The 25740-nt window shown below is 33.6% G+C and overlaps 1 protein-coding gene across 2 annotated transcripts in view; it reads left to right on the top strand.

Moving 5' to 3' along the window:
• LOC143246697 (putative serine incorporator) overlaps positions 1-25019 on the top strand; it is an 86661-nt gene extending 61642 nt beyond the window's left edge. Inside the window, exons 10-13 of one of the 2 annotated variants that reach the window (XM_076493785.1) lie at positions 5880-5956; positions 14279-14311; positions 20556-20694; positions 23452-25019. In XM_076493785.1, coding sequence (XP_076349900.1) covers positions 5880-5956; positions 14279-14311; positions 20556-20694; positions 23452-23590 — 388 coding nt within the window. In that variant the 3' untranslated portion in view covers positions 23591-25019. The remainder of the gene's footprint in view (positions 1-5879; positions 5957-14278; positions 14312-20555; positions 20695-23451) is intronic. The other variant, XM_076493786.1, reaches the window with a different exon arrangement.
• The last annotated feature ends 721 nt before the right edge of the window (positions 25020-25740 follow it).

The raw sequence follows: 25740 nt of genomic DNA, 5'->3' as shown, positions 1-25740 counted from the left end.
ATAAATTGTGCTGTGAAGTTCTGTTTAGATAGTATGAACTGTGCTGTGTATCCTGAAGTTCTGTTTAGACAGTATGAACTGTGCTGTGTATCGTGAAGTTCTGTTTAGATAGTATAAACTGTGCTGTGTGTCGTGAAGTTCTGTTTAGACAGTATAAACTGTGCTGTGTGTCATGAAGTTCTGTTTAGACAGTACAAACTGTGCTGTGTGTCGTGAAGTTCTGTTTAGACAGTATAAACTGTGCTGGGTATCCTGAAGTTCTGTTTAGATAGTATAAACTGTGCTGGGTATCCTGAAGTTCTGTTTAGATAGTATAAACTGTGCTGTGAAGTTCTGTTTAGACAGTATAAACTGTGCTGGGTATCCTGAAGTTCTGTTTAGATAGTATAAACTGTGCTGTGAAGTTCTGTTTAGATAGTATGAACTGTGCTGTGTATCGTGAAGTTCTTTTTATATAGTATGAACTGTGCTGTGTATCGTGAAGTTCTGTTTAGATAGTATAAACTGTGCTGTATATCGTGAAGTTCTGTTTAGACAGTATAAACTGTGCTGTGTGTCATGAAGTTCTGTTTAGACAGTACAAACTGTGCTGTGTGTCGTGAAGTTCTGTTTAGATAGTATAAACTGTGCTGGGTATCGTGAAGTTCTGTTTAGATAGTATAAACTGTGCTGTGTATCGTGAAGTTCTGTTTAGACAGTATAAACTGTGGTGTGTATCGTGAAGTTCTGTTTAGATAGTATAAACTGTGGTGTGTATCGTGAAGTTCTGTTTAGACAGTATAAACTGTGCTGTGTATCATGAAGTTCTGTTTAGATAGTATAAACTGTGCTGGGTATCCTGAAGTTCTGTTTAGATAGTATAAACTGTGCTGTGAAGTTCTGTTTAGATAGTATGAACTGTGCTGTGTATCGTGAAGTTCTTTTTATATAGTATGAACTGTGCTGTGTATCGTGAAGTTCTGTTTAGATAGTATAAACTGTGCTGTATATCGTGAAGTTCTGTTTAGACAGTATAAACTGTGGTGTGTATCGTTAAGTTCTGTTTAGACAGTATAACCTGTGCTGTGTGTCGTGAAGTTCTGTTTAGATAGTATAAACTGTGCTGTGTGTCGTGAAGTTCTGTTTAGACAGTATGAACTGTGCTGTGTATCGTGAAGTTCTGTTTAGACAGTATAAACTGTGCTGGGTATCCTGAAGTTCTGTTTAGATAGTATAAACTGTGCTGGGTATCCTGAAGTTCTGTTTAGATAGTATAAACTGTGCTGGGTATCCTGAAGTTCTGTTTAGATAGTATAAACTGTGCTGTGAAGTTCTGTTTAGACAGTATAAACTGTGCTGGGTATCCTGAAGTTCTGTTTAGATAGTATAAACTGTGCTGTGAAGTTCTGTTTAGATAGTATGACCTGTGCTGTGTATCGTGAAGTTCTTTTTATATAGTATGAACTGTGCTGTGTATCGTGAAGTTCTGTTTAGATAGTATAAACTGTGCTGTATATCGTGAAGTTCTGTTTAGACAGTATAAACTGTGGTGTATATCGTGAAGTTCTGTTTAGACAGTATAAACTGTGGTGTGTATCGTGAAGTTCTGTTTAGACAGTATAAACTGTGCTGTGTGTCGTGAAGTTCTGTTTAGATAGTATAAACTGTGCTGTGTGTCGTGAAGTTCTGTTTAGACAGTATGAACTGTGCTGTGTGTCGTGAAGTTCTGTTTAGACAGTATGAACTGTGCTGTGTATCGTGAAGTTCTGTTTAGACAGTATGAACTGTGCTGTGTATCGTGAAGTTCTGTTTAGACAGTATGAACTGTGCTGTGTATCGTGAAGTTCTGTTTAGACAGTATAAACTGTGGTGTGTATCGTGAAGTTCTGTTTAGATAGTATAAACTGTGGTGTGTATCGTGAAGTTCTGTTTAGATAGTATGAACTGTGCTGTGTGTCGTGAAGTTCTGTTTAGATAGTATAAACTGTGCTGTGTGTCGTGAAGTTCTGTTTAGACAGTATGAACTGTGCTGTGTATCATGAAGTTCTGTTTAGATAGTATAAACTGTGCTGGGTATCCTGAAGTTCTGTTTAGATAGTATAAACTGTGCTGTGAACTTCTGTTTAGACAGTATAAACTGTGCTGTGTATCGTGAAGTTCTGTTTAGACAGTATAAACTGTGCTGGGTATTCTGAAGTTCTGTTTAGATAGTATAAACTGTGCTGTGAAGTTCTGTTTAGATAGTATGAACTGTGCTGTGTATCGTGAAGTTCTTTTTATATAGTATGAACTGTGCTGTGTATCGTGAAGTTCTGTTTAGATAGTATAAACTGTGCTGTATATCGTGAAGTTCTGTTTAGACAGTATAAACTGTGGTGTGTTTCGTGAAGTTCTGTTTAGACAGTATAACCTGTGCTGTGTGTCGTGAAGTTCTGTTTAGATAGTATCAACTGTGCTGTGTGTCGTGAAGTTCTGTTTAGACAGTATGAACTGTGCTGTGTATCGTGAAGTTCTGTTTAGACAGTATAAACTGTGGTGTGTATCGTGAAGTTCTGTTTAGATAGTATAAACTGTGCTGTGTGTCGTGAAGTTCTGTTTAGACAGTATGAACTGTGCTGTGTATCATGAAGTTCTGTTTAGACAGTATGAACTGTGCTGTGTATCATGAAGTTCTGTTTAGACAGTATGAACTGTGCTGTGTATCGTGAAGTTCTGTTTAGACAGTATAAACTGTTCTGTGTGTCGTGAAGTTCTGTTTAGACAGTATAAACTGTTCTGTGTGTCGTGAAGTTCTGTTAAGACAGTATGAACTGTGCTGTGTTTCGTGAAGTTCTGTTTAGATAGTATAAACTGTGCTGTGTATCATGAAGTTCTGTTTAGACAGTATAAACTGTGCTGTGAAGTTCTGTTTAGACAGTATAAACTGTGCTGTGAAGTTCTGTTTAGACAGTATAAACTGTGCTGTGTATCGTGAAGTTCTGTTTAGACAGTATAAACTGTGCTGTGAAGTTCTGTTTATATAGTATAAACTGTGCTGTGAAGTTCTGTTTAGATAGTATAAACTGTGCTGTGAAGTTCTGTTTAGATAGTATAAACTGTGCTGTATATCGTGAAGTTCTGTTTATATAGTATAAACTGTGCTGTGAAGTTCTGTTTAGACAGTATAAAATGTGCCGTGTATCGTGAAGTTCTGTTTAGACAGTATAAACTGTGCTGTGTATCGTGAAGTTCTGTTTAGACAGTATAAACTGTGCTGTGTATCGTGAAGTTCTGTTTAGACAGTATAAACTGTGCTGTGTATCGTGAAGTTCTGTTTAGATAGTATAAACTGTGCTGTGAAGTTCTGTTTAGACAGTATAAACTGTGCTGTATATCGTGAAGTTCTGTTTAGATAGTATAAACTGTGCTGTATATCGTGAAGTTCTGTTTATATAGTATAAACTGTGCTGTGAAGTTCTGTTTAGACAGTATAAACTGTGCTGTGTATCGTGAAGTTCTGTTTAGACAGTATAAACTGTGCTGTGTATCGTGAAGTTCTGTTTAGACAGTATAAACTGTGCTGTGTATCGTGAAGTTCTGTTTAGACAGTATAAACTGTGCTGTGTATCGTGAAGTTCTGTTTAGACAGTATAAACTGTGCTGTATATCGTGAAGTTCTGTTTATATAGTATAAACTGTGCTGTGTATCGTGAAGTTCTGTTTAGATAGTATAAACTGTGCTGTATATCGTGAAGTTCTGTTTATATAGTATAAACTGTGCTGTGAAGTTCTGTTTAGATAGTATAAACTGTGCTGTGAAGTTCTGTTTAGACAGTATAAACTGTGCTGTGTATCGTAAAGTTCTGTTTAGACAGTATAAACTGTGCTGTGAAGTTCTGTTTAGACAGTATAAACTGTGCTGTGTATCGTGAAGTTCTGTTTAGATAGTATGAACTGTGCTGTATATCGTGAAGTTCTGTTTATTTAGTATAAACTGTGCTGTGTGTCGTGAAGTTCTGTTTAGACAGTATGAACTGTGCTGTGTTTCGTGAAGTTCTGTTTAGATAGTATAAACTGTGCTGTGTATCGTGAAGTTCTGTTTAGATAGTATAAACTGTGCTGTGTATCGTGAAGTTCTGTTTAGACAGTATAAACTGTGCTGTGTATCGTGAAGTTCTGTTTAGACAGTATAAACTGTGCTGTGTATCGTGAAGTTCTGTTTAGACAGTATAAACTGTGCTGTGAAGTTCTGTTTAGATAGTATAAACTGTGCTGTGAAGTTCTGTTTAGATAGTATAAACTGTGCTGTGAAGTTCTGTTTAGATAGTATAAACTGTGCTGTGAAGTTCTGTTTAGATAGTATAAACTGTGCTGTGAAGTTCTGTTTAGATAGTATAAACTGTGCTGTGAAGTTCTGTTTAGATAGTATAAACTGTGCTGTATATCGTGAAGTTCTGTTTAGATAGTATAAACTGTGCTGTATATCGTGAAGTTCTGTTTATACAGTATAAACTGTGCTGTATATCGTGAAGTTCTGTTTATACAGTATAAACTGTGCTGTGAAGTTCTGTTTAGACAGTATAAACTGTGCTGTATATCGTGAAGTTCTGTTTATATAGTATAAACTGTGCTGTATATCGTGAAGTTCTGTTTATATAGTATAAACTGTGCTGTGAAGTTCTGTTTAGACAGTATAAACTGTGCTGTGTATCGTGAAATTCTGTTTAGACAGTATAAACTGTGCTGTGTATCGTGAAGTTCTGTTTAGACAGTATAAACTGTGCTGTGAAGTTCTGTTTAGACAGTATAAACTGTGCTGTATATCGTGAAGTTCTGTTTATATAGTATAAACTGTGCTGTGAAGTTCTGTTTATATAGTATAAACTGTGCTGTGAAGTTCTGTTTAGATAGTATAAACTGTGCTGTATATCGTGAAGTTCTGTTTATATAGTATAAACTGTGCTGTGAAGTTCTGTTTAGACAGTATAAACTGTGCTGTGTATCGTAAAGTTCTGTTTAGACAGTATAAACTGTGCTGTGAAGTTCTGTTTAGATAGTATAAACTGTGCTGTGAAGTTCTGTTTAGACAGTATAAACTGTGCTGTGTATCATGAAGTTCTGTTTAGATAGTATAAACTGTGCTGTGTATTGTGAAGTTCTGTTTAGATAGTATACACTGTGCTGTGTATCATGAAGTTCTGTTTAGATAGTATGAACTGTGCTGTGTATCATGAAGCTCTGTTTAGACAGTATACACTGTGCTGTGTATCATGAAGTTCTGTTTAGATAGTATGAACTGTGCTGTGTATCATGAAGCTCTGTTTAGACAGTATAAACTGTGCTGTGTATCATGAAGCTCTGTTTAGATAGTATAAACTGTGCTGTGTATTGTGAAGTTGTGTTTAGACAGTATAAACTGTGCTGTGTGTCATGAAGTTCTGTTTAGACAGTATAAACTGTGCTGTGTGTCATGAAGTTCTGTTTAGATAGTATAAACTGTGCTGTGTATCGTGAAGTTCTGTTTAGATAGTATAAACTGTGCTGTGTATCGTGAAGTTCTGTTTAGATAGTATAAACTGTGCTGTGTATCGTGAAGTTCTGTTTAGATAGTATAAACTGTGCTGTGTATCATGAAGTTCTGTTTAGATAGTATAAACTGTGCTGTGTATCGTGAAGTTCTGTTTAGATAGTATAAACTGTGCTGTGTATCATGAAGTTCTGTTTATATAGTATGAACTGTGCTGTGTATCCTGAAGTTATTCTTTATGATAATATTAGTATAGACTTGCTTGAATTTTTCTGTTATCACCTATAGAAATGTGTATCCATATGACTACATCTGTACCTCTAATTAAAAGGCTAGAATATGTTTTTCTTCTGTAGAGTTCTTGGTTTGATAAATTGTACTTTTGGACTTACAGCATCAGAACCTCTTCTAACAGCCAAGTGAGCAAGCTAACAATGTCGGAGAAGATTTTAGTTAAAGAAAATGGTGCTGGTCAGTATCTTTTGTGTTCAATTCTGTTTCATTGATTAGTTTTTTGAAACTGTGTTTTTCTTTCCTGAGCACTGTATAAGTATATTGTAAGCTTATCTCTGTTATGTTTTAAAAAGTTTTCACATACCTGAATATCATATAATTATTTAGTGATCTCATTTCTGTTATGTTTTTAATATGCTTTCACATGCCAGAATATGGTATAATAATTTAGTGATTTTATGTTCATGATATTTGTAACAAGCTTTCTTTTGTGTGTTCAAAATAAAGGGACAGTCAGTGGTCTGTTACTACTAGGATGTAAACCTGATGTTTCATAGATTACCATTGATCATCAGTATATCTTACACAAACCACTGAACCACCATGACAATAAACTTGTTTTACAACCGATCATTATAGGATCTACTATCTGTAATGAAAGGGAAATATATATCGATAGATATAGATACACACTTAGAACACAGTTCACGTAGATATATCTAGTAAACTTGGAATTATTTTGTACTTAAATATAAAGTATTAGGTACATTCAAATTTATTATAAAATGATTTGGTATCTTGTAACGTTATTGTTGCTTTCAATGCCAGCTTGCCACTTTACATCACAGTAGGTGTCACTGTTGTTAAAAAGCAAATTTTGTAATTTATTTAAGTTGTTTTGTTATTTTATTTTTTCTAAGTCATTACAACTGTTACTTATTTCATGATAAATTAGTTATGATATATTTTTACATTGATCTAGATACATGTATTAAATGTGTTAATTTACATAATTTCATATTACTGCTATTTCAGGTAAAGTTATTTATTTTAGGGCATGAAATGTTATGCATGAACATGAATTTTTTCTTTAATTAGAAAATATTGTATAAAACAATTTAATTTAGATGTGGCTTGTTTTTCAGGTTTTTTTTTCAAATAAAGTTGTAACTGTTTCTAATAACATCACTTTGATAATAATATTGAGATTTTTCTTCTACACTTTCATTCTGTGTTTTGTATTTATTTTTTTCATCTTTGTTTGGAGCTAAAACTTCCTCTGTGTGTGTTTGTCATACTTTTATGTTCTAACCATTCATACCTTCATTATCTTACCCAATCACTGTTACTATTGTAGTTTCTAAAACAGAAAAACCTTCTATGTACATATTACTAATACTACATAGCATTCTTGAATAAAACGAGTTAAAACAGTGATATTAATACTGATCTGCACCCTGACACGTGTTGCTAAATTAATCAGTGTATGTGCTTTTTGTATGTTTTATAGAGCATTTTAAAAACTTTGTTTTATGAACCGGTTGCAGTAGGTTTATATGATTAATTTAAAAAAACAAAAAGGTTTTATCTGGCTGGTCATTTGTTGGGAAAATTAATCGGTGTTATTAGGTCCACGCGTGTCGTTTTTTTACGTTTTACAATTAAATGTAGTATAAAGTCAGGTTTGTGTCATTACTGGACTTCTTTCAAAAGATATGTAATGTAGAACTAAAGGACACTGATTATATATAATGTAGAACTAAAGGACACTGATTATATGTAATGTAGAACTAAAGGACACTGATTATAGTACTTTATTAATTTAAATCATGGACTATCATACATCTGATTTTGTCACATAGACTTAACGAGCTTCTTAAATGTGTCCTATTGAGGTTACCTTTACCTATCAAATACTTTATACTGTTGTCAGTGCTGAAATATTGAAGACTTTATTTTCAGTGTTTTGAACAAGTTTGGTTTTATATCAAAAACCCAAGGTTGAGTGAAATATTGATTTTAATTGTGCCAATGAGATTGTGTCACACTCATGTATGGTAGCTAACTAGCCAAATTTGGCATTAAGGGAACTTGAATGCTCTTTAACATTGACGGTTGAACTGCAATATAAAAAGAATCCATGAAATATAATCATAGAGGTTTTAATTACTTGACTAAAACATTTTGACCGTATATTTTGTACTAAATTGGTTTGTTGTTTTGCATAGGACTATGTGGTACTACCAGTAATCAAGTTGTTGTCACCATATTCCAATTGATTATAGACTGTCTGTTTCCCATAAAACACTTTCATACATAACATGAATCTTTCTGTGGATGTAGAAGATAGTTGATTACAGAGTGCAATAACAAGTGGATGTTATTTAAATACATTTATTTGAAGTACAAACTTTCCTAATTTTACAGTCTTAAGAAAGAGTTCATTTAAAGGATCTGAAATGTAGTGCTTGGAGGTTACATTTTAACCACCATTGTTTATAAAACATCCATTTATTACAATACTTTTTTAATTTTAATGTCAGTTTATTTAAAGCATGTATAAAACAGCTTTATTGTGTAGGAACTAATTAAAATATTTTAAAGTTAAAACATGATTGAAGAGGTTTATTATTGTAGCAAAGAAAGGTATTTCTAATGTCACCCTACTTCTGGGGTTATTCATAGGTTTGTTGATATAGCAAAAGAAATGCTTACAATTTCATTTTGTATTTGGAGTTAAAACATATCAAGAGATACTTGTGAACAGCTCCTCAGTGTGGATTCCTGTACGTGGTGAGGGGACCTCCCAGGGAAGGTTCTTTCAGTTTACCTTCTCTGGGATCTAAACATCACCCACGTGTTTGCCATGCGTGGCGACCCGTGAAGGTGAGGAGAGGATCCTGGTGGTTGAGGGGTACAATCCTAACACACAACTTTGGCTTTGAATTCCTGTAGACGGGCAGCCTTGGGGTGGCCCCCCCTTTGGGTCAGTCAGCTGGTCCACTTGGGCGAGGGTCAATCAAGTACCAGTGTTGGATGTTCTCAACAGGTGTTGTGGACATTGTATCAAATGCTGGTGTTTGGGTATAGTGCTCACAAATCCCTAACATTGCTGCAGTGTTCTTGTTTGACATTGTAGTGCATCTACTTAAAGGGCTCCATAGTGGGTGGGATCAGTGGGCACCAAATTTCCCTTTTTATATTATGGATATTCCAAATAAAAATTGAAATAAAATATTGGAGAACAGTCTAGAAGTAAATGACCACGTCTTGAAGTTTTTGAGCAGCAATATTCAACATCTGTACAACCTGTTTTACCTCATTTTCTTATCCTACACTCTCTTTCAGACAAACCTTTAGGACAAATGTTCCCTTTTTTATTCAGAAGGGATTGGAGGGATTTGCTGGCTCTCCAGAGTCAGTAAAGAAGTTTTGATCTGGTGACATTTTGGTGGAAACATCCACATCTCAACACAGTGAACTCCTTGAATTCAAAGGCAGCTGGGGATATACCTATAGAGGTTACACCTCTCTCTTCTTCTCAATTTTGCACTCTGATGGCCAGGAAGAAGCTGATACTCTGGGTGAAAGCTTTTGCCAGATATCTAGCATTTCTGCTTCATTCTCCATCTTTTTAGCCATCAAGACTTGGGCAGAGCAATCATTTCTTTCCTTTCAAGCTGATTGTTTTTATGACTATAATCGTTCCTTTACATTGATGGAACTCCAACTGGCCCTTCATCGGTCTGGCAGTACATCGGTTGGACCTGATGATGTACACTATGACATGCTGTGCCATCTATCTCCTGCTTCTCATGCTATTCTTCTGATTGTTTTTACTGGACCTGACAGGAAAATGTTTTTCATGATGCCTGGTGCCAGACTGTCATCTTACCTTTCTCTAAGCCGGGGAAGGATCCCAAGATTCCTTCAAACTACTGTCCAATTGCTTTGACAAGCTGTCTCTGTAAGACCTTAGAGAGGATGGTTAATGCTCGTCGTGTTTGGTTCCTTGAATCAAACAGCCTACTCTTGCCCACCCAGTGTGGGTTTCAATGACAGCTCTCCACCATGGACCACCTGATTCGACTTGAAATGTTGATCAGAGAAGCCTTTCTCAAACAGCAACATCTTGTATCAATATTCTTTGACATTCAGAATGCTTATGATACAAACTGGAGGTATGGCATTTTGCGAGACCTCCATATATATGGGGTTACGTGGCCATTTTCCCATTTTTATTAAAAATGTTTTAATGGACAGGAGATTCGAAGTTCATGTGAGTTTGGCCTTCATATACAGGTGCAGTTGGATGAATTAGGTCTGTCCATGGATAACATTACTGTATCCACTGGTCAGTCCATCCCACCATGGCTTATTACAGTCTCCAATTGTGACCTATCTTTAATCATCTGAGAAATGCAGACACTCCTGATTGGATATACTGTCTGTTATTTGCTGAAAATCTTCCATACCATCCTTCCAGTCATATTTATACAGATGGTTTGAAATCAGGTGACTCTGTGGGCTCTGCTATTATTTGTTGTGGTTTGGTAGTTGCATGCAGAATCCCCCTCTATAGCTTCTGTGTTCATTGCTGAACTGTACGCCATATCTCTTGCCCTGGATCATAATGAAGCTGAGCAGTACTCCGACTGCACTATTTATACTGACTCTCTTAGTTCTCTGCTGGCCCTGAAATTTATTCATATTGGTTCACACCCTGTTCTCACTGATATTCAAAACTGACTGGCCTATTTCTTTTCAACATCTACTTCTATCCAGTTTTTCTGGATACTGGGCCACGTTAGTATTTGTGGGAACAAGCTCGCCAATACCACAGCGAAGTCTATCTGATCTGGCACTGTCACTGCTGTGCCTGTCTCATATATGGACTATGGTCCGGTATTCAAGGCTCAGCTCCATGCTAGCTGGCAGTCAACTTGGAGTGAGCAATGCAAAAACAAGCTTTTCCAAATAAAACCCTATATTGGACTTTGGCCATCTTGCTTCTGTAAGGATTGGAAGGAGGAAGTTGTTCTAACTAGACTACGCATTGGTCACAGTTTTTTAACTCATCGTTTTCTTTTATCCGAAACTGATGCACCAGTGTGTAGTCTGTGTAACACTCAGACCACAATACACCACATTTTACTTTCTTGCCATCGTTATGACTCTCAACGATGGCACCATCTTAAACATGTTCTACCACAAGGTTTGTCTGTAACGTTAGACAGTGGTATTGGTGATGATGACACTGTCCACCTTGGTAAAGTTTTTAGTTTTTTAAAGGCCATTAATCTTTTTAATGTCATTTAAGATTTTAATTTATACATTAAACCTTTTTAAATGTGGTTCCTTTTTAAGAATCAAAGTACATCTAATTTGATTTGAACTTAGAAAATGGCTGTAACGTTACATAAATCGAAACCAGGACTGGAACAGCTTAACTTCAGGTGACTAATGCTGCTGTTTGAGCTACCCGTTAGTCATCCTGGCGAGTTATTATTAAAATTTTGCTGCATGTCTTTTAAAACTTTTATTACTTTTCACAAATGGCCATAACTTCAAATAACTTGGAACCAGGACAGGAACAACTAACTTCAGGTGACATGGTGGTTTTTGTACTTACCTGTTCGTCTTCCTGGCGGGTTATAATAATTATAATTATTATAATAACGTATAAACGTTATACACCAGATGTAAAAATTGGTTTTAATGCTATTTATGTTGTTTTTCAATTTTGTTTTGTTTTACCTTAATTTTCTTTTATGAATTTTACTAAATTTACTTTAATTTTTACCTTTTACTGGATGTTTGGCACAGACAGTCTAGCTGCTTTGTGCCATAAAACACTAAATCAACCAAATAACTTGTGAACAGAGCAAGAAATGTAAAGGAACTAAACACTAACCTTGATAAACTACTGATGGTAAACATTGTCCCTCAGGAGGATATTTCCATTTTTCAAATGTGCTTGGGTTACAGGGTTTTGTTTTTATTGGTAAATATGGGAATTATTTCCCCATACCCCGAAGATAACGACAAACTTAAAATCCAGTTTTTATTTTATAATTTCTCATGTTTAATGTGGTTCTCTCTTTTTTGAATTTTATGTTATATTTTTGTTTTATTAATTTTGTATTTATTGCAGGGTTGAATTGCATGTGTTGTGATCTTTTACAGAGCTACATTCAACACTTAAGCAAATAACTTTACTGTATGCAATGAGCTTGGCATCAAAACATAGTTTCTAATTCAAATTTTTGTATTACTTGCATTTTAATCCCCTAATTTCAAGAGGAAATACTTGAATAAATAATCAATCTCAACATGTCTGGGTTGTGCTGCCAATGATTTCTGAACAGCCCATTTTTGATTTTCTTGGTGTTGGTGTGTTCGACAAATTAAAAACTCATAATACAGGTATTTACAAGCTATAATATAAAGTAAGTCTCCAATCTTCTTTCTTGTGTTAGATTTAAAACAAATTCAAGTCTACATGACACACACACACCCCCTCCTGTACCATTCTGTCTTTTAAAAAAATTGTAATTTTCACTAACATTGCTGTTAGATAATTTCTAACCAATAGAAAGAGAAAAATCCTTTCCTTGCAAGAATGTTTGTACAGGGTGTTCGGAAAGTTACTGTGCAGTTTTGTAATCATATGTCTATTCAGTCTATTTCAAGCCAGCAACTGATAGTGGTGTTTAGAAACAAAATAAGAAGAATCCAGGCCTGTATTGATGCCAACAGGGGTCACTTTCAACATTGTTTATAATTGTTATTCATACTTACCTCCTGTATTCTACATTGAAACATGTCTGTTAATAAATATATAACTGCACAGTGACTTTCCGAACACTCTGTAGATATTTGGTGTTGGTTTCATCATTATCCATCATGTTGTTCAGACTCAAGCTGAATAGTTCTACCTATTTTTAGGTACCTATGAATTAGGTAGAAAACCAGTTAAATTATGAAACATTATGTTGTTGGACCTGATATATCTTTAAAAATTTTGCACAAGAAGGATGTGAATTATTTTTTTTTTTTAGGTTTTATATGTACAGTTTAATAACCAAAAACATAAATTACTGATACAATAGAATTCCACTATAATTCATCAAGCTTTGTAACTAAGGTGTGTTTAGGTAAAACAATATGAACCTTTGAGCAAACTAAAGATGCAACCTACCTCCTTGAAGTCTTAGTTTGAAAGAATGTGGTAGTCTTTTAACAGATTAAAATGGCTGAGAACACTGAACTATTACTTGGTTATTTACATGTCATATTGAAATGTGGGTTTTATGGACCATTTCTAAAAAATGGAAAGATGTGGGTATGGTTACTGTGTTTGATTCAGTACGTAACCAATATCTCAACAAAATAAGATGTGATGTTTTTATTTTATATTCTAGCTTGTCAATATTGGTAGTTTGAGTTTCTAATTTCTATGAAATTGTGTGCTTAGTATTTTGGAGTGACAAACATCTAATTTTAACCAGTGCTGCATTCAAAATGCCACGTGACTCACAAAACTCAATATTTAGGTGTGATCTTTTAAAATAAGTTAAATAATGTATATTATGAAAACTTGAATTATATTGTACTATTTAATACCAAACTTATTGTCATAATTCATAAATTAATAGTTCAATAACATTTTAAATGCAAGTTAACAAATGTGATGACATGGCCTTGACCCTTGACCCATTGTGATAGGGTTAAGTGATTGCTAGGGTTGTTCTTAAATAATAGATTGACATTTCTGATTTATTACACATTAATAACACTAATAATACATTATAAAAATAAATAAAACCGAATATATTACCTTGACCCATAAAGAAAGGGTTAAAGAACATAAACTAATTTTCATGTTAACAAACAGTTGAATCGGTAGTTTGTAAAAGATATGAACTATCATTTAGTAAAAATAAATTCTTGTCTGAGATTCTTGTTTATAATAAAACTAAGGGTACAAAGTGAAATATTTCATTTTATAACAGTCAATTAGAAATTGTGTATTTTTATTTGTATTTCATTAAACTATGTACATCAACTGTTGTTTCATTTTATTATGACAGTTTAAAAAAAACAGTGATCAACTTCCTGCTAATGTTATATTGACCAGACTTTGTTGTGCATCTAACTCGCTGAAAATGTCATTATTAGTTTATGTAACATTCTCTTAAGTAGGAACCTTTGGGGACAAACATGCTTAAGAGTTTAATTTGTTGAAGCTGATATGTAAGAATTATTGTAAGAATTTTGTGTGAGGTTTGTTTACACAGTACAGAAGTTTTGTTATAATAAAGATGAAGGCTCATGAATAGTTAAACCTGTCATTAAAATATACATTATTCTTTTGCACATGTGTTTTGAGATTGTGAAAGTTTAATAACACTGTAATATTTTTGTTGCATGACATGTAGATAAAGATTGATTTAGTTAGGGTAGATATGATTTCAGACGTTACTGAAAGCCTGAAGTGACAATAAATATCTTTGATAATTGGTTATTTCCTCCATTTTCCCTCATATATCTGGCCAGCCAAAGGAGCATCACGATTGGTTGATGATGAAGGTATGACCTGTTCATTTTCATATTTGTTTTCTTCTGATAATTTCTGCTTTCCCTTTCTCATGTTTTATATGTGTGTGCCTGTGTTATAAAGTCAATGATATCTGACTTAATTTGTGGATTCAGTAACAAAATGAGAAAATTAGGTTCTTACATGAAATATCTAAGCTAATTTGTAACTGTATAACTAGTATTATAAAGTGCTTGATATTGACTTAATGAGGTATAACGTGTTTCATATTAACATGAAATGTGGTATAACATGTTTGATATTGACATGAAATGTGGTATAACATGTTTCATATTGACATGAAATGTGGTATAACATGTTTGATATTGACATGAAATGTGGTATAACATGTTTCATATTAACGTGAAATGTGGTATAACGTTTCATATTAACATGAAATGTGGTATAACATGTTTCATATTGACATGAAATGTGGTATAACATGTTTGATATTGACATGAAATGTGGTATAACATGTTTCATATTGACATGAAATGTGGTATAACATGTTTCATATTGACATGAAATGTGGTATAACATGTTTCATATTAACGTGAAATGTGGTATAACGTTTCATATTAACATGAAATGTGGTATAACATGTTTCATATTAACGTGAAATGTGGTATAACGTTTCATATTAACATGAAATGTGGTATAACATGTTTTATATTGACATGAAATGTGGTATAACATGTTTGATATTGACATGAAATGTGGTATAACATGTTTGATATTGACATGAAATGTGGTATAACGTTTCATATTAACATGAAATGTGGTATAATGTGTTTCATATTAAGCCTTTTTTCTCAGCGGATATAAGTTTGTGTTGAGATTGCTGATGAAAACTGAATATCTGTTTTAGTGGCTTTAGAGTTTAACACTTCGTTCAATGAATATGTTGTTTGTTCTTGACTTTTGGACTTTACTACACAATTCTAAATAAGTAAATACAAGGACATCATAACTCAGAAAACTTTGACACAATTGTTTCTAACTTGGATATTAGTCATAAAATGAAACTTTTGGCTCTGCTATTTTGGTCTGAAAACACTAAAACCCCACTAAAGTACAGTGTTTTATCAAATTGTTTGTGATCTTCCATACACGTACACTTCTTAGTAATTTGTTCATGATATCAGAAATTCACCCTGTCAGTGCCTGCAACCTTGCCAACTAGACTAGAATATAAACCTATAGTACATGCAATGCACATTTAGTATTGAGCCAGGTATGAACTCTTTTAATATTGGATTGGTGCCAAGGACCAACCATACAGTGGTGGGATTCAACTGGTTCATAAGAACCGGTTCTTAAAATTTCACGAGTTCTCTCAACTGGTTCTTACCAGCTCTGATGCTAGATGTACAACGTATTGACTGTTACTCTTGGAATTCTTGCTACGTAAGGTTACACGCAATAACCCAGTTGTAAATTAGTAAGATAACGTTTGAGGCTGGATTTGCATGGGCTTCTACAAGTGACAGATCAGCCCTCTTAAATCAAGGAAGAAGAGAATTGCTATAAACTAATGTAGGCCTGCATTTCCCTGTGTGAACATTTGGTGTCAATTATCTATCATACCTGGAACAGACAAAAGAAGGTGAGTTTGAGAAATGATGTAATATGTGTAGGCTTTCATACTATTAACGTTAAACTGTGAGGCGTAATGTTATTTTGTAGGTTTTACTATTCTAGAGCAAAATTAAAAGTTCACGAATTGGATATTTAACCTGGAGTGACATTTTCATTGTTGATCTTTTCAGTACTAGTTGGTTAAAAGTGTTGACCCTTACCTTTTTAAAGGCAATTTTGTGCCACTTAAACATTTAATTTATTCAGACATGAACAAGTTATTTTAATATCCGTATTACCTAAAATGTTAAATGTAGTACATGATGGTGTCTGACTGTCTAAGGGAATAAAATACATCTCTTGTTTTTCTTGGGACACTGAATCTCTCTTTACTTGTGTTTTCATATTGACAGGATATGAAATTTTGATATTAGGCCAAGTAGACTAATACTCAAATAAAACAAACTATATCAATAATAGATATAAACGTGAACTGTAACACCACAGTACTACATATGTGTTATAATTGTTTGGCTTGTTAAAACTATATTTCACTATATTTGTTTGTTGGTATTTACTTACCATAAGATTCCTTATGTAAGCAGAACAGTCACCTATAAACTATTTGCAAAAACAGTTAAATATTAAATTAATTTTGTTTTTTAATTTTTTTTGGTGGCATATAAACAGATGATTATAAAAATAGTTTTCATATGAAAATTTATAAAAATAATTATAAAATAATTTGTATTTTTAGCCCTTGTGGTGAAAGTTCAATAAGAAGTTATATTAACACATTTATTTTTGAATAAAGGAATTTTGGCATTTCAGACTTCAGCCACTAAAAGGAAGCAGCAACATGATATACTGGAGTTTGTAAGAAAAACCCTAAGAACAAACTTCAAAGCAAGATCCAATTGAACATCTAATACCAGTGACTCCAAGAAGTGATGAAAACATCTGTTTCTACTACTTCACAAACTAGAGATGTTGAAGATCCAGAAACTGCTCTCCTGGACTGCTAGAGTATGAAGCAGGCCAAGAGGAAATACGATGGATTGGTTGTTCACAGCAAGAAACTTGGTTGTGATTACTGCATTGAATTTGGTTCCATAAAGATGAAGGTAATTCAGGTATAGATGGAATGGAGAAGATACAGTATTGAACTAAAACTGTCCAGCAACCATCTCTCAGGAAAAACATGAATGAACATTTTTTATTGAATGCACACAATATATGTGCAAAGGAATTGAAAGATTGTGCAGATGATGCAATTACTGAATACCTAGATAAAATAAACCATGTGAAGTTTTTAATACAATCTACAGTGTAGCAAAACAAAACAGATCATTCTGACATTCAAGATGAGATTGAGCGACAAATTAAAAATGGGTTGGACACAGGAGTGGATATCCATTCTTGGAAAACTGCTGTTAAAATAGTTGATCACATGGCAAAGGAAATTTACAATGAAATATTTACCAAAACTATTGAACAAAATTTAAAACTGTCATCACTGATGAAGCTTCAATCGTATCTAGTAAACCAGTGATCATATTTTTTGTAAAGGTTGAGGATTGAGATCTGTTGCCAATAATGTTTCTTGATTTGGTTGAGTTGAAAGGACAGGATATTGAAACTATATACACATCTCCATTCAATAGTGTGCATGATGCAGGATTTGATAGTGGATATTTGAAAAATGTAATGCTTTGGTTGCAAGTCAGGGGTGAGCACTAAGTATAAAAATGATTTTCCTGACATCGTAATTTGGGATTGCTAAAATCACTGCTTGCAACTCATTTTAGATAATTCTGTCACTGATATAAAACAAGTGAATCACTTCAGAGTGTTCATAGATAAAATCTACACAATCCTTTACCAATCAAACAAAAACCAGATGGAACTTTTCAACATTTTGGAATAAATTGGAATAGAAATTCTGAAGATTGGTAGAATTTTGGGACGAAGATGGGCTGCTTGCAGCCTGAGATCAACATTTGTTGTATGGCCTGCTTATCCATTATACAAATATTTTTCCACTGAGAAAAAATATTCAGGAATGGCTAGCCATCTTTGTAACAACTTCTTTCTGAAGGATTTAGCAATAAGGATGGATATACTACAAGAAATGTCTTTACTTTCTAATGCCCTTCAAGCCAGAAATTTAAATTTAGCAAGAGCTGAAAAACTAATAAAAAGGGCCATTAAGGCATTTGAAATGCTCAAATAAAATATGGGAACCTTTGAAAAGAAAATTGGAGAAACCATTGCTTCTGAAGCCTTTAGGAATATTGAGTTTGTTGAACACCAAAGATACGTAGGCCTTCCTCATCAAAAACTACTGGAAGCAGTAATAAAATGAAGTATGGGAACCTTTGAAAAGAAAATTGGAGAAACCATTGCTTCTGAAGCCTTTAGGAATATTGAGTTTGTTGAACACCAAAGATATGTAGGCCTTCCTCATCAAAAACTACTGGAAGCAGTAATAAAATGAAGTATGGGAACCTTTGAAAAGAAAATTGGAGAAACCATTGCTTCTGAAGCCTTTAGGAATATTGAGTTTGTTGAACACCAAAGATATGTAGGCCTTCCTCATCAAAAACTACTGGAAGCAGTAATAAAAATATGATTGATGTGATAACTTAAAACGACAATAAAATTCATGAACTGGTAAACACACTTGAACTAGATTCTTGGAATACTGATGACATTGTCCCTTTGGAAGCTGCTTAAGAAAATTTGTATTGATTCAGGAAGCTCTTTCATCACAAAATCAGCATTAATGATTTTCATGACTATGTGGAAAATGTCCTACAAAATTGCCATGATCATGAGATTCCAAGAACTGTACAAAAGGCTAAAAGATGTCATCAGTACTGTTGCTCTGCAGAGGCAGAAGGAAGGTTTTGAATAATAAATATCATATATTCAGATGAAACAAGCTGCCTTACAGTTGAATATGAGGTAAACCTGATGACAATTAGTTTGATTGGCCTCGCATTAGGTTCATAGAATCCCGCTTCTTCAGTTCAAACGTGGCTAAGAAAAAAACCACACAGCTGATGGGCAAACGTGGTTGCACTTTTTGTAGAAGTGAGAAATAGACAGAGACAAGGGGATGCCTAGAGAAAAAAATATGTTTATCGTGTGGAAAATTCAGTCTTTTAAATATTGCCTTATAGAATTAAGGAGTTAAAACTTGTATATTATTAAAATATGGATTATTAGCTAAGATTGTATTTATACTAATTGGTATAACATGAACAGAAAGAACTGGTTTAATTACATTTTGAATGTAACTCACTAAAAACCTTGACATGCACAGTAGAGGATGTCCATAGTGAGAAGAGTAGTTGGTTACTTCTGAAAAGTTGCAAACATTTTTTTTCTTGAGAAAGCTATCAAGACCACGTTGTTGATGAGGTCTTGCCAAACAAAAACTGGATTAATTTAAAAAAAATGTTTTGTGGCAACCTTGTTCACTTGCAATATCTTCAAGTCACTTCTTTCTCTGATTAATTGAGCGTTGTATTATTTTGTGGCAGCTGAGGTGTTCGGTATTTCTTGCATTTTTCAAGTTTTAGTATACAGACCAGGAACTATGTTGTTCATGAAATGCCATGTATGGTAGAATTAACTATTAGGGTTTGAAATTGAATAAAAGTTTTATTAGAATCAAAGCACATAATTTTTTCATTACTGGAGGTCTTTACAAAGAGTTAAGACTTTTAGTATTGGATTTACTTGCCATAATGTGTTAAAATGATAAATATTATTAGAAAGATGTTAACCAAAACTTGCTAATGAAATGCACCAAACTACATTACTCAGTTTTAATAAAGTTTTTGTGATTTTATAATATTGTGTCTTGAAATGTATGTTTTCACTCTCAAATCGTATAATGTACTTTTCAAAGTGTTTCATGTTTTTTATACAATTAAAATCAGTATGAAGTAATGTTACATATATTAGATACAACTGCTACAAATCTTTAAATGTGTATTTGGTTATGATGAGTACTTTGACATTATAACTGCATTAAATATTGTTTACATGTTATCAGTTACATACAAAGATTTGAACATTCCAAGTCCACTCTTCCTTCTATCATAACTTCTAACATGAAACACGAACACAGAAGTATACAACAAGTAATGTAACCAATACCACAATCAGATGAGAATTACAGTTTTCAACTTTATTACCATCCAGCACTGTTGATGATAAAGCTGTGAAATTATGGATATCTTTTAACTCTGTTAGAATAAAGAATAATATATTATCTGTCTTAAAACTTGTCTTACCTTCACAAGTCGTATTGCTCTTAAATTTGTGGATGATGAAATCAATTGTTGTGTAATGTTATGATTTTTACCTCTTTGAACTGTGGTGTGAAAATTATATTCTTAATAAAAAGTTGCATTATTAAAATAGTGGCCAGAAAATTTTGTTGTTGTGTGATGAATATAACAGCAATTGTATGAGCCATTTAGTGATGGCGTTAAAGGTGTAAATGTCAGAGTACGTTTAGTGTACAAGTGTTTCTCTGATTATTCATTGTAAACATGAAGTAAAGAACATATTGTAGCTGATTTGTAAGTTGTTTCTAAAGTTTTTAATATTACAAAGTGTATATGATGCTTATATTATATATAGTGGAATCTGGAGGCAGTAATGAGGATAAACATGTTTGGGACAATGAAGAGGATTGTGTTTCATACAGCTGGTCTTTCTTTCATTTGATGTTTGCTCTCGCTTCTCTGTATGTAATGATGACTCTCACAAATTGGTTTCGGTAAGTTCAACTTGCTAGTCATTTTGAGCTTATATTGGATTCAACTTGTTCACTGAACTGATCATTATAGACTGGTATTGTGAAGTTTGTGTCCACAAAACTGATCATTACAGACTGGTATTGTGAAGTTTGTGTCCACAAAACTGATCATTACAGACTGGTATTGTAAAGTTTGTGTCCACAAAACCGATCATTACATACTGGTGTTGTGAAGTTTGTGTCCACAAAACTGATTATTACAGACTGGTATTGTAAAGTTTGTGTCCACAAAACCGATCATTACATACTGGTGTTGTTAAGTTTGTGTCCACAAAACTGATTATTACAGACTGGTGTTGTGAAGTTTGTGTCCACAAAACTGATCATTACAGACTGGTATTGTAAAGTTTGTGTCCACAAAACCGATCATTACATACTGGTGTTGTGAAGTTTGTGTCCACAAAATTGATCATTACAGACTGGTATTGTGAAGTTTGTGTCCACAAAACTGATCATTACAGACTGGTATTGTAAAGTTTGTGTCCACAAAACCGATCATTACATACTGGTGTTGTGAAGTTTGTGTCCACAAAACTGATCATTACAGACTGGTATTGTGAAGTTTGTGTCCACAAAACTGATCATTACAGACTGGTATTGTAAAGTTTGTGTCCACAAAACCGATCATTACATACTGGTGTTGTGAAGTTTGTGTCCACAAAACTGATCATTACAGACTGGTGTTGTGAAGTTTGTGTCCACAAAACTGATCATTACAGACTGGTATTGTGAAGTTTGTGTCCACAAAACTGATTATTAGAGACTGGTATTGTGAAGTTTGTGTCCACAAAACTGATCATTACAGACTGGTATTGTGAAGTTTGTGTCCACAAAACTGATCATTACATACTGGTATTGTGAAGTTTGTGTCCACAAAACTGATTATTAGAGACTGGTATTGTGAAGTTTGTGTCCACAAAACTGATCATTACAGACTGGTATTGTGAAGTTTGTGTCCACAAAACTGATTATTAGAGACTGGTGTTGTGAAGTTTGTGTCCACAAAACTGATCATTACAGACTGGTGTTGTGAAGTTTGTGTCCACAAAACCGATCATTACAGACTGGTGTTGTGAAGTTTGTGTCCACAAAACTGATTATTACAGACTGGTGTTGTGAAGTTTGTGTCCACAAAACTGATCATTACAGACTGGTGTTGTGAAGTTTGTGTCCACAAAACTGATCATTACAGACTGGTGTTGTGAAGTTTGTGTCCACAAAACTGATCATTACAGACTGGTGTTGTGAAGTTTGTGTCCACAAAACCGATCATTACATACTGGTATTGTGAATTTTGTGTCCACAAAACTGATTATTACAGACAGGTATTGTAAAGTTTGTGTCCACAAAACTGATCATTACAGACTGGTATTGTAAAGTTTGTGTCCACAAAACTGATCATTACAGACTGGTATTGTGAAGTTTGTGTCCACAAAACTGATCATTACAGACTGGTATTGTGAAGTTTGTGTCCACAAAACTGATCATTACAGACTGGTATTGTGAAGTTTGTGTCCACAAAACTGATCATTACAGACTGGTATTGTAAAGTTTGTGTCCACAAAACTGATCATTAGAGACTGGTATTGTGAAGTTTGTGTCCACAAAACTGATAATTACAGACTGGTATTGTGAAGTTTGTGTCCACAAAACTGATCATTACAGACTGGTATTGTGAAGTTTGTGTCCACAAAACTGATCATTACAGACTGGTATTGTAAAGTTTGTGTCCACAAAACTGATCATTACATACTGGTGTTGTGAAGTTTGTGTCCACAAAACTGATCATTACAGACTGGTGTTGTGAAGTTTGTGTCCACAAAACTGATCATTACAGACTGGTGTTGTGAAGTTTGTGTCCACAAAACTGATTATTACAGACTGGTGTTGTGAAGTTTGTGTCCACAAAACTGATTATTACAGACTGGTGTTGTGAAGTTTGTGTCCACAAAACTGATTATTACAGACTGGTGTTGTGAAGTTTGTGTCCACAAAACTGATCATTACAGACTGGTGTTGTGAAGTTTGTGTCCACAAAACTGATCATTACAGACTGGTGTTGTGAAGTTTGTGTCCACAAAACTGATCATTACAGACTGGTATTGTGAAGTTTGTGTCCACAAAACTGATCATTACAGACTGGTATTGTGAAGTTTGTGTCCACAAAACTGATCATTACAGACTGGTATTGTGAAGTTTGTGTCCACAAAACTGATCATTACATACTGGTGTCATGAAATTATTACCTACAAAACTAATCATTACAGACTAGAATTTCAAAATTCATCATGTATGCAAAACTAATTATTCCAAACCAGTATCATTGAGTTCAGTATATTTGAACTAATCATTAGACTGTTATTATTAGATCTGCCCATAAAACTACTTAGTATGAAATAGTTTCATTATTTTCAAATATTCAATAAAACTGATTTTAAACAAACTGTTATAATTGACTGAATAGGATTTGAGGCAGAATTACAACAAAGATTTGTTTTTTTTGACATAATCAAGTGAAATTACATGCAAGTTATTTTGTGTATCTTAGACTGTTTAAGTCCACTAGTTATGAAATAGTCGTAGCTTATCTTAAAGCAAAAAGAAAAATTTATTCACTTATGAGTTCAAAATGTAGTTTAGCTTATTTTAAAAACAGTGAACACAAATAGGTCTTACATTTCATTGTAAAATGACAATAGTCTTTCTATGTCCTTCAAGTCCTGACACAGCCGACGGGAAGCTGACAGAAAATGAAGCCTCCATGTGGGTCAAAATCATCTCCAGTTGGCTGTGTATCTTACTGTATGTCTGGAGTCTTATTGCACCAATGCTTCTTCGCAATCGAGACTTCAGTTAAAAGAACACATGCACAGTGTTTGTTTTGTAGTGTTTTAAGGCTCTGTACAGTCTTTGCATCAGTAATTAAGAAAATATTAGTTAGACAGTTAAACTTGTGTTACTAATAATCTTGAATGATATAGACCATAGAAGAAAATTCTGTTTCTGGCAGTATGTAATTCCTATATATAATTTTTAATATTATAACCATTAATATGTGTGTTCAGTAGATAAAATGTCTTTGTCATGAAAAGTTACTATCTCTGAGTAGATTGAATTTTTGATGTAAAAGTGATGAAAGGAAAACCTTTTGCTGTAGTTGTACCAGTTTCTTCAGTCTGCATACAGGGGGAGTTTGGAACTTTGCCAATTCTACCGTACTGCAGTGTAGAAGATTCTACATATTAGATTGTCTCATTCTCTCTCTAGTTTGATATGTTGTTCAATGAAATAATTACTGTATCCTGTAGGTTTTCAAATCATAATAACATTATTGTAACTAAAATAAATTATACTCTGACAGATTTTTCAAGGTATTGGAATTTTCTTGTACTTGATGCGAATATGAGCTGATACAAAAAATCGGAGGTTTTGTGACTTTTACCCATAGCTTGGAATGCAAATGTAATCTTTATAAGTATATATGAGAATGTAATTTTACTTGTTATAACCCTAACTGAATACAGCTATTGTAACCATAGTGGGTAGGTTAAATGTCACTGAACATTTTTGACTTTTTTTTTCAAGCTTGTAACTAGGACTGTTGTATCATTCTGTTAATGTATGTTTGGTATATTTCTTGTTTGGTTACATTCTAGTTCAAGGCTTCCTTCTAAATTGTACTTCTGTAAACTTCCTGTAAGTAATTGTAAAAAAAAAAACACATGTTTTTCTCTCTCCTACTGGTTGTGTCACAAAACGATTTAAGTGTTGAAAACATTAGTTCTGTATCATATAGAAGGTACATTATCAATACACCAAACAAAATATAGTTTTTGTTAAATACGGTTTAGAAACTGAAATCTAAGTGACATAAAAATAAACTTAAATGAGAACTGTCAAAATGTTGGGAGATATTAAACAGTTTATAACATCATGAAATCTGGTAGAATTAGTTTAAATAGTTAATTAAATATTGAAGAAATAAATCACTAGTAATATAAGTATTAAAATATTTGAATTCCAATACACATTACAAAAACAGTAATGATGACCAAACTGGTATCCATGATTCATTACCTTGTTTTGATTTTCTCAGTTTCTCAAGTAATGGTAACCAAACTGGGATCCATGATTCATTACCTTGTTTTGATTTTCCCAGGTTTCTCTGTGTATTTCTTTGTTACAAAGATAGGTTGCCATTTCAGATGCTTCATATGTTTCTGTATTAGTTTGTATGAAATGCAGAATTATTCATTTTCAAACAGAATAAAAGCTGATGAAATGTAGATTTATAGTTGTAATTCCCTGACTGTGATAACTGTCAGTCTTATTTCATTGTTTTAATTACTGAGAACTGGTAGTAATACTGTAATGTCCAGTTGTCAACAAGAAAGTAACTGGTATATCTGTGTACCAGCAGACCAACTGGAGAAGTACTATCAGTAAGGATCAACAATCTCCTTACTGGTGTAGGGTACATAAATTAGATGGTACGTTTAAAAACACATTTCTATAAAATATATATATATATTACATTAAAGTAATTTATTATTGTACAGTGTAAGCACACAGAAATAATAAACAAGTCCAATTATGTCCTATCTTTCCATTTCAACAGCAATCCAGTGCAGTGTATCTGGCCTACCCATATTTATATGGAATAAATGGCACAAATATCCAAGTGCTTGATGTGTGACTAGATGCCTCATGTTGGTGAACATTTAACCCTAGTAACCTTGTTAATATATATCCTTGATTATTTCATCATGGATCATGTATGGATAATCTAAGCTGCTGATCTTCGTTTTTGGATTTCCACATTTTACAAAACACCACACTGCTCACTGTGGCCAGGATGCATGACTTGTTTCAGGTCTCTTTCATTTTACAAAACACCACACTGCTTACTGTGGCCAGGATGCATGACTTGTTTCAGGTCTCTTTCATTTTACAAAACACCACACTGCTTACTGTGGCCAGGATGCATGACTTGTTTCAGGTCTCTTT

Source organism: Tachypleus tridentatus, chromosome 3 (genome assembly GCF_004210375.1).
Source record: "Tachypleus tridentatus isolate NWPU-2018 chromosome 3, ASM421037v1, whole genome shotgun sequence".
Classification (NCBI taxonomy): domain Eukaryota; kingdom Metazoa; phylum Arthropoda; class Merostomata; order Xiphosura; family Limulidae; genus Tachypleus; species Tachypleus tridentatus.
This window is presented reverse-complemented; position numbering and strand designations above follow the sequence as displayed.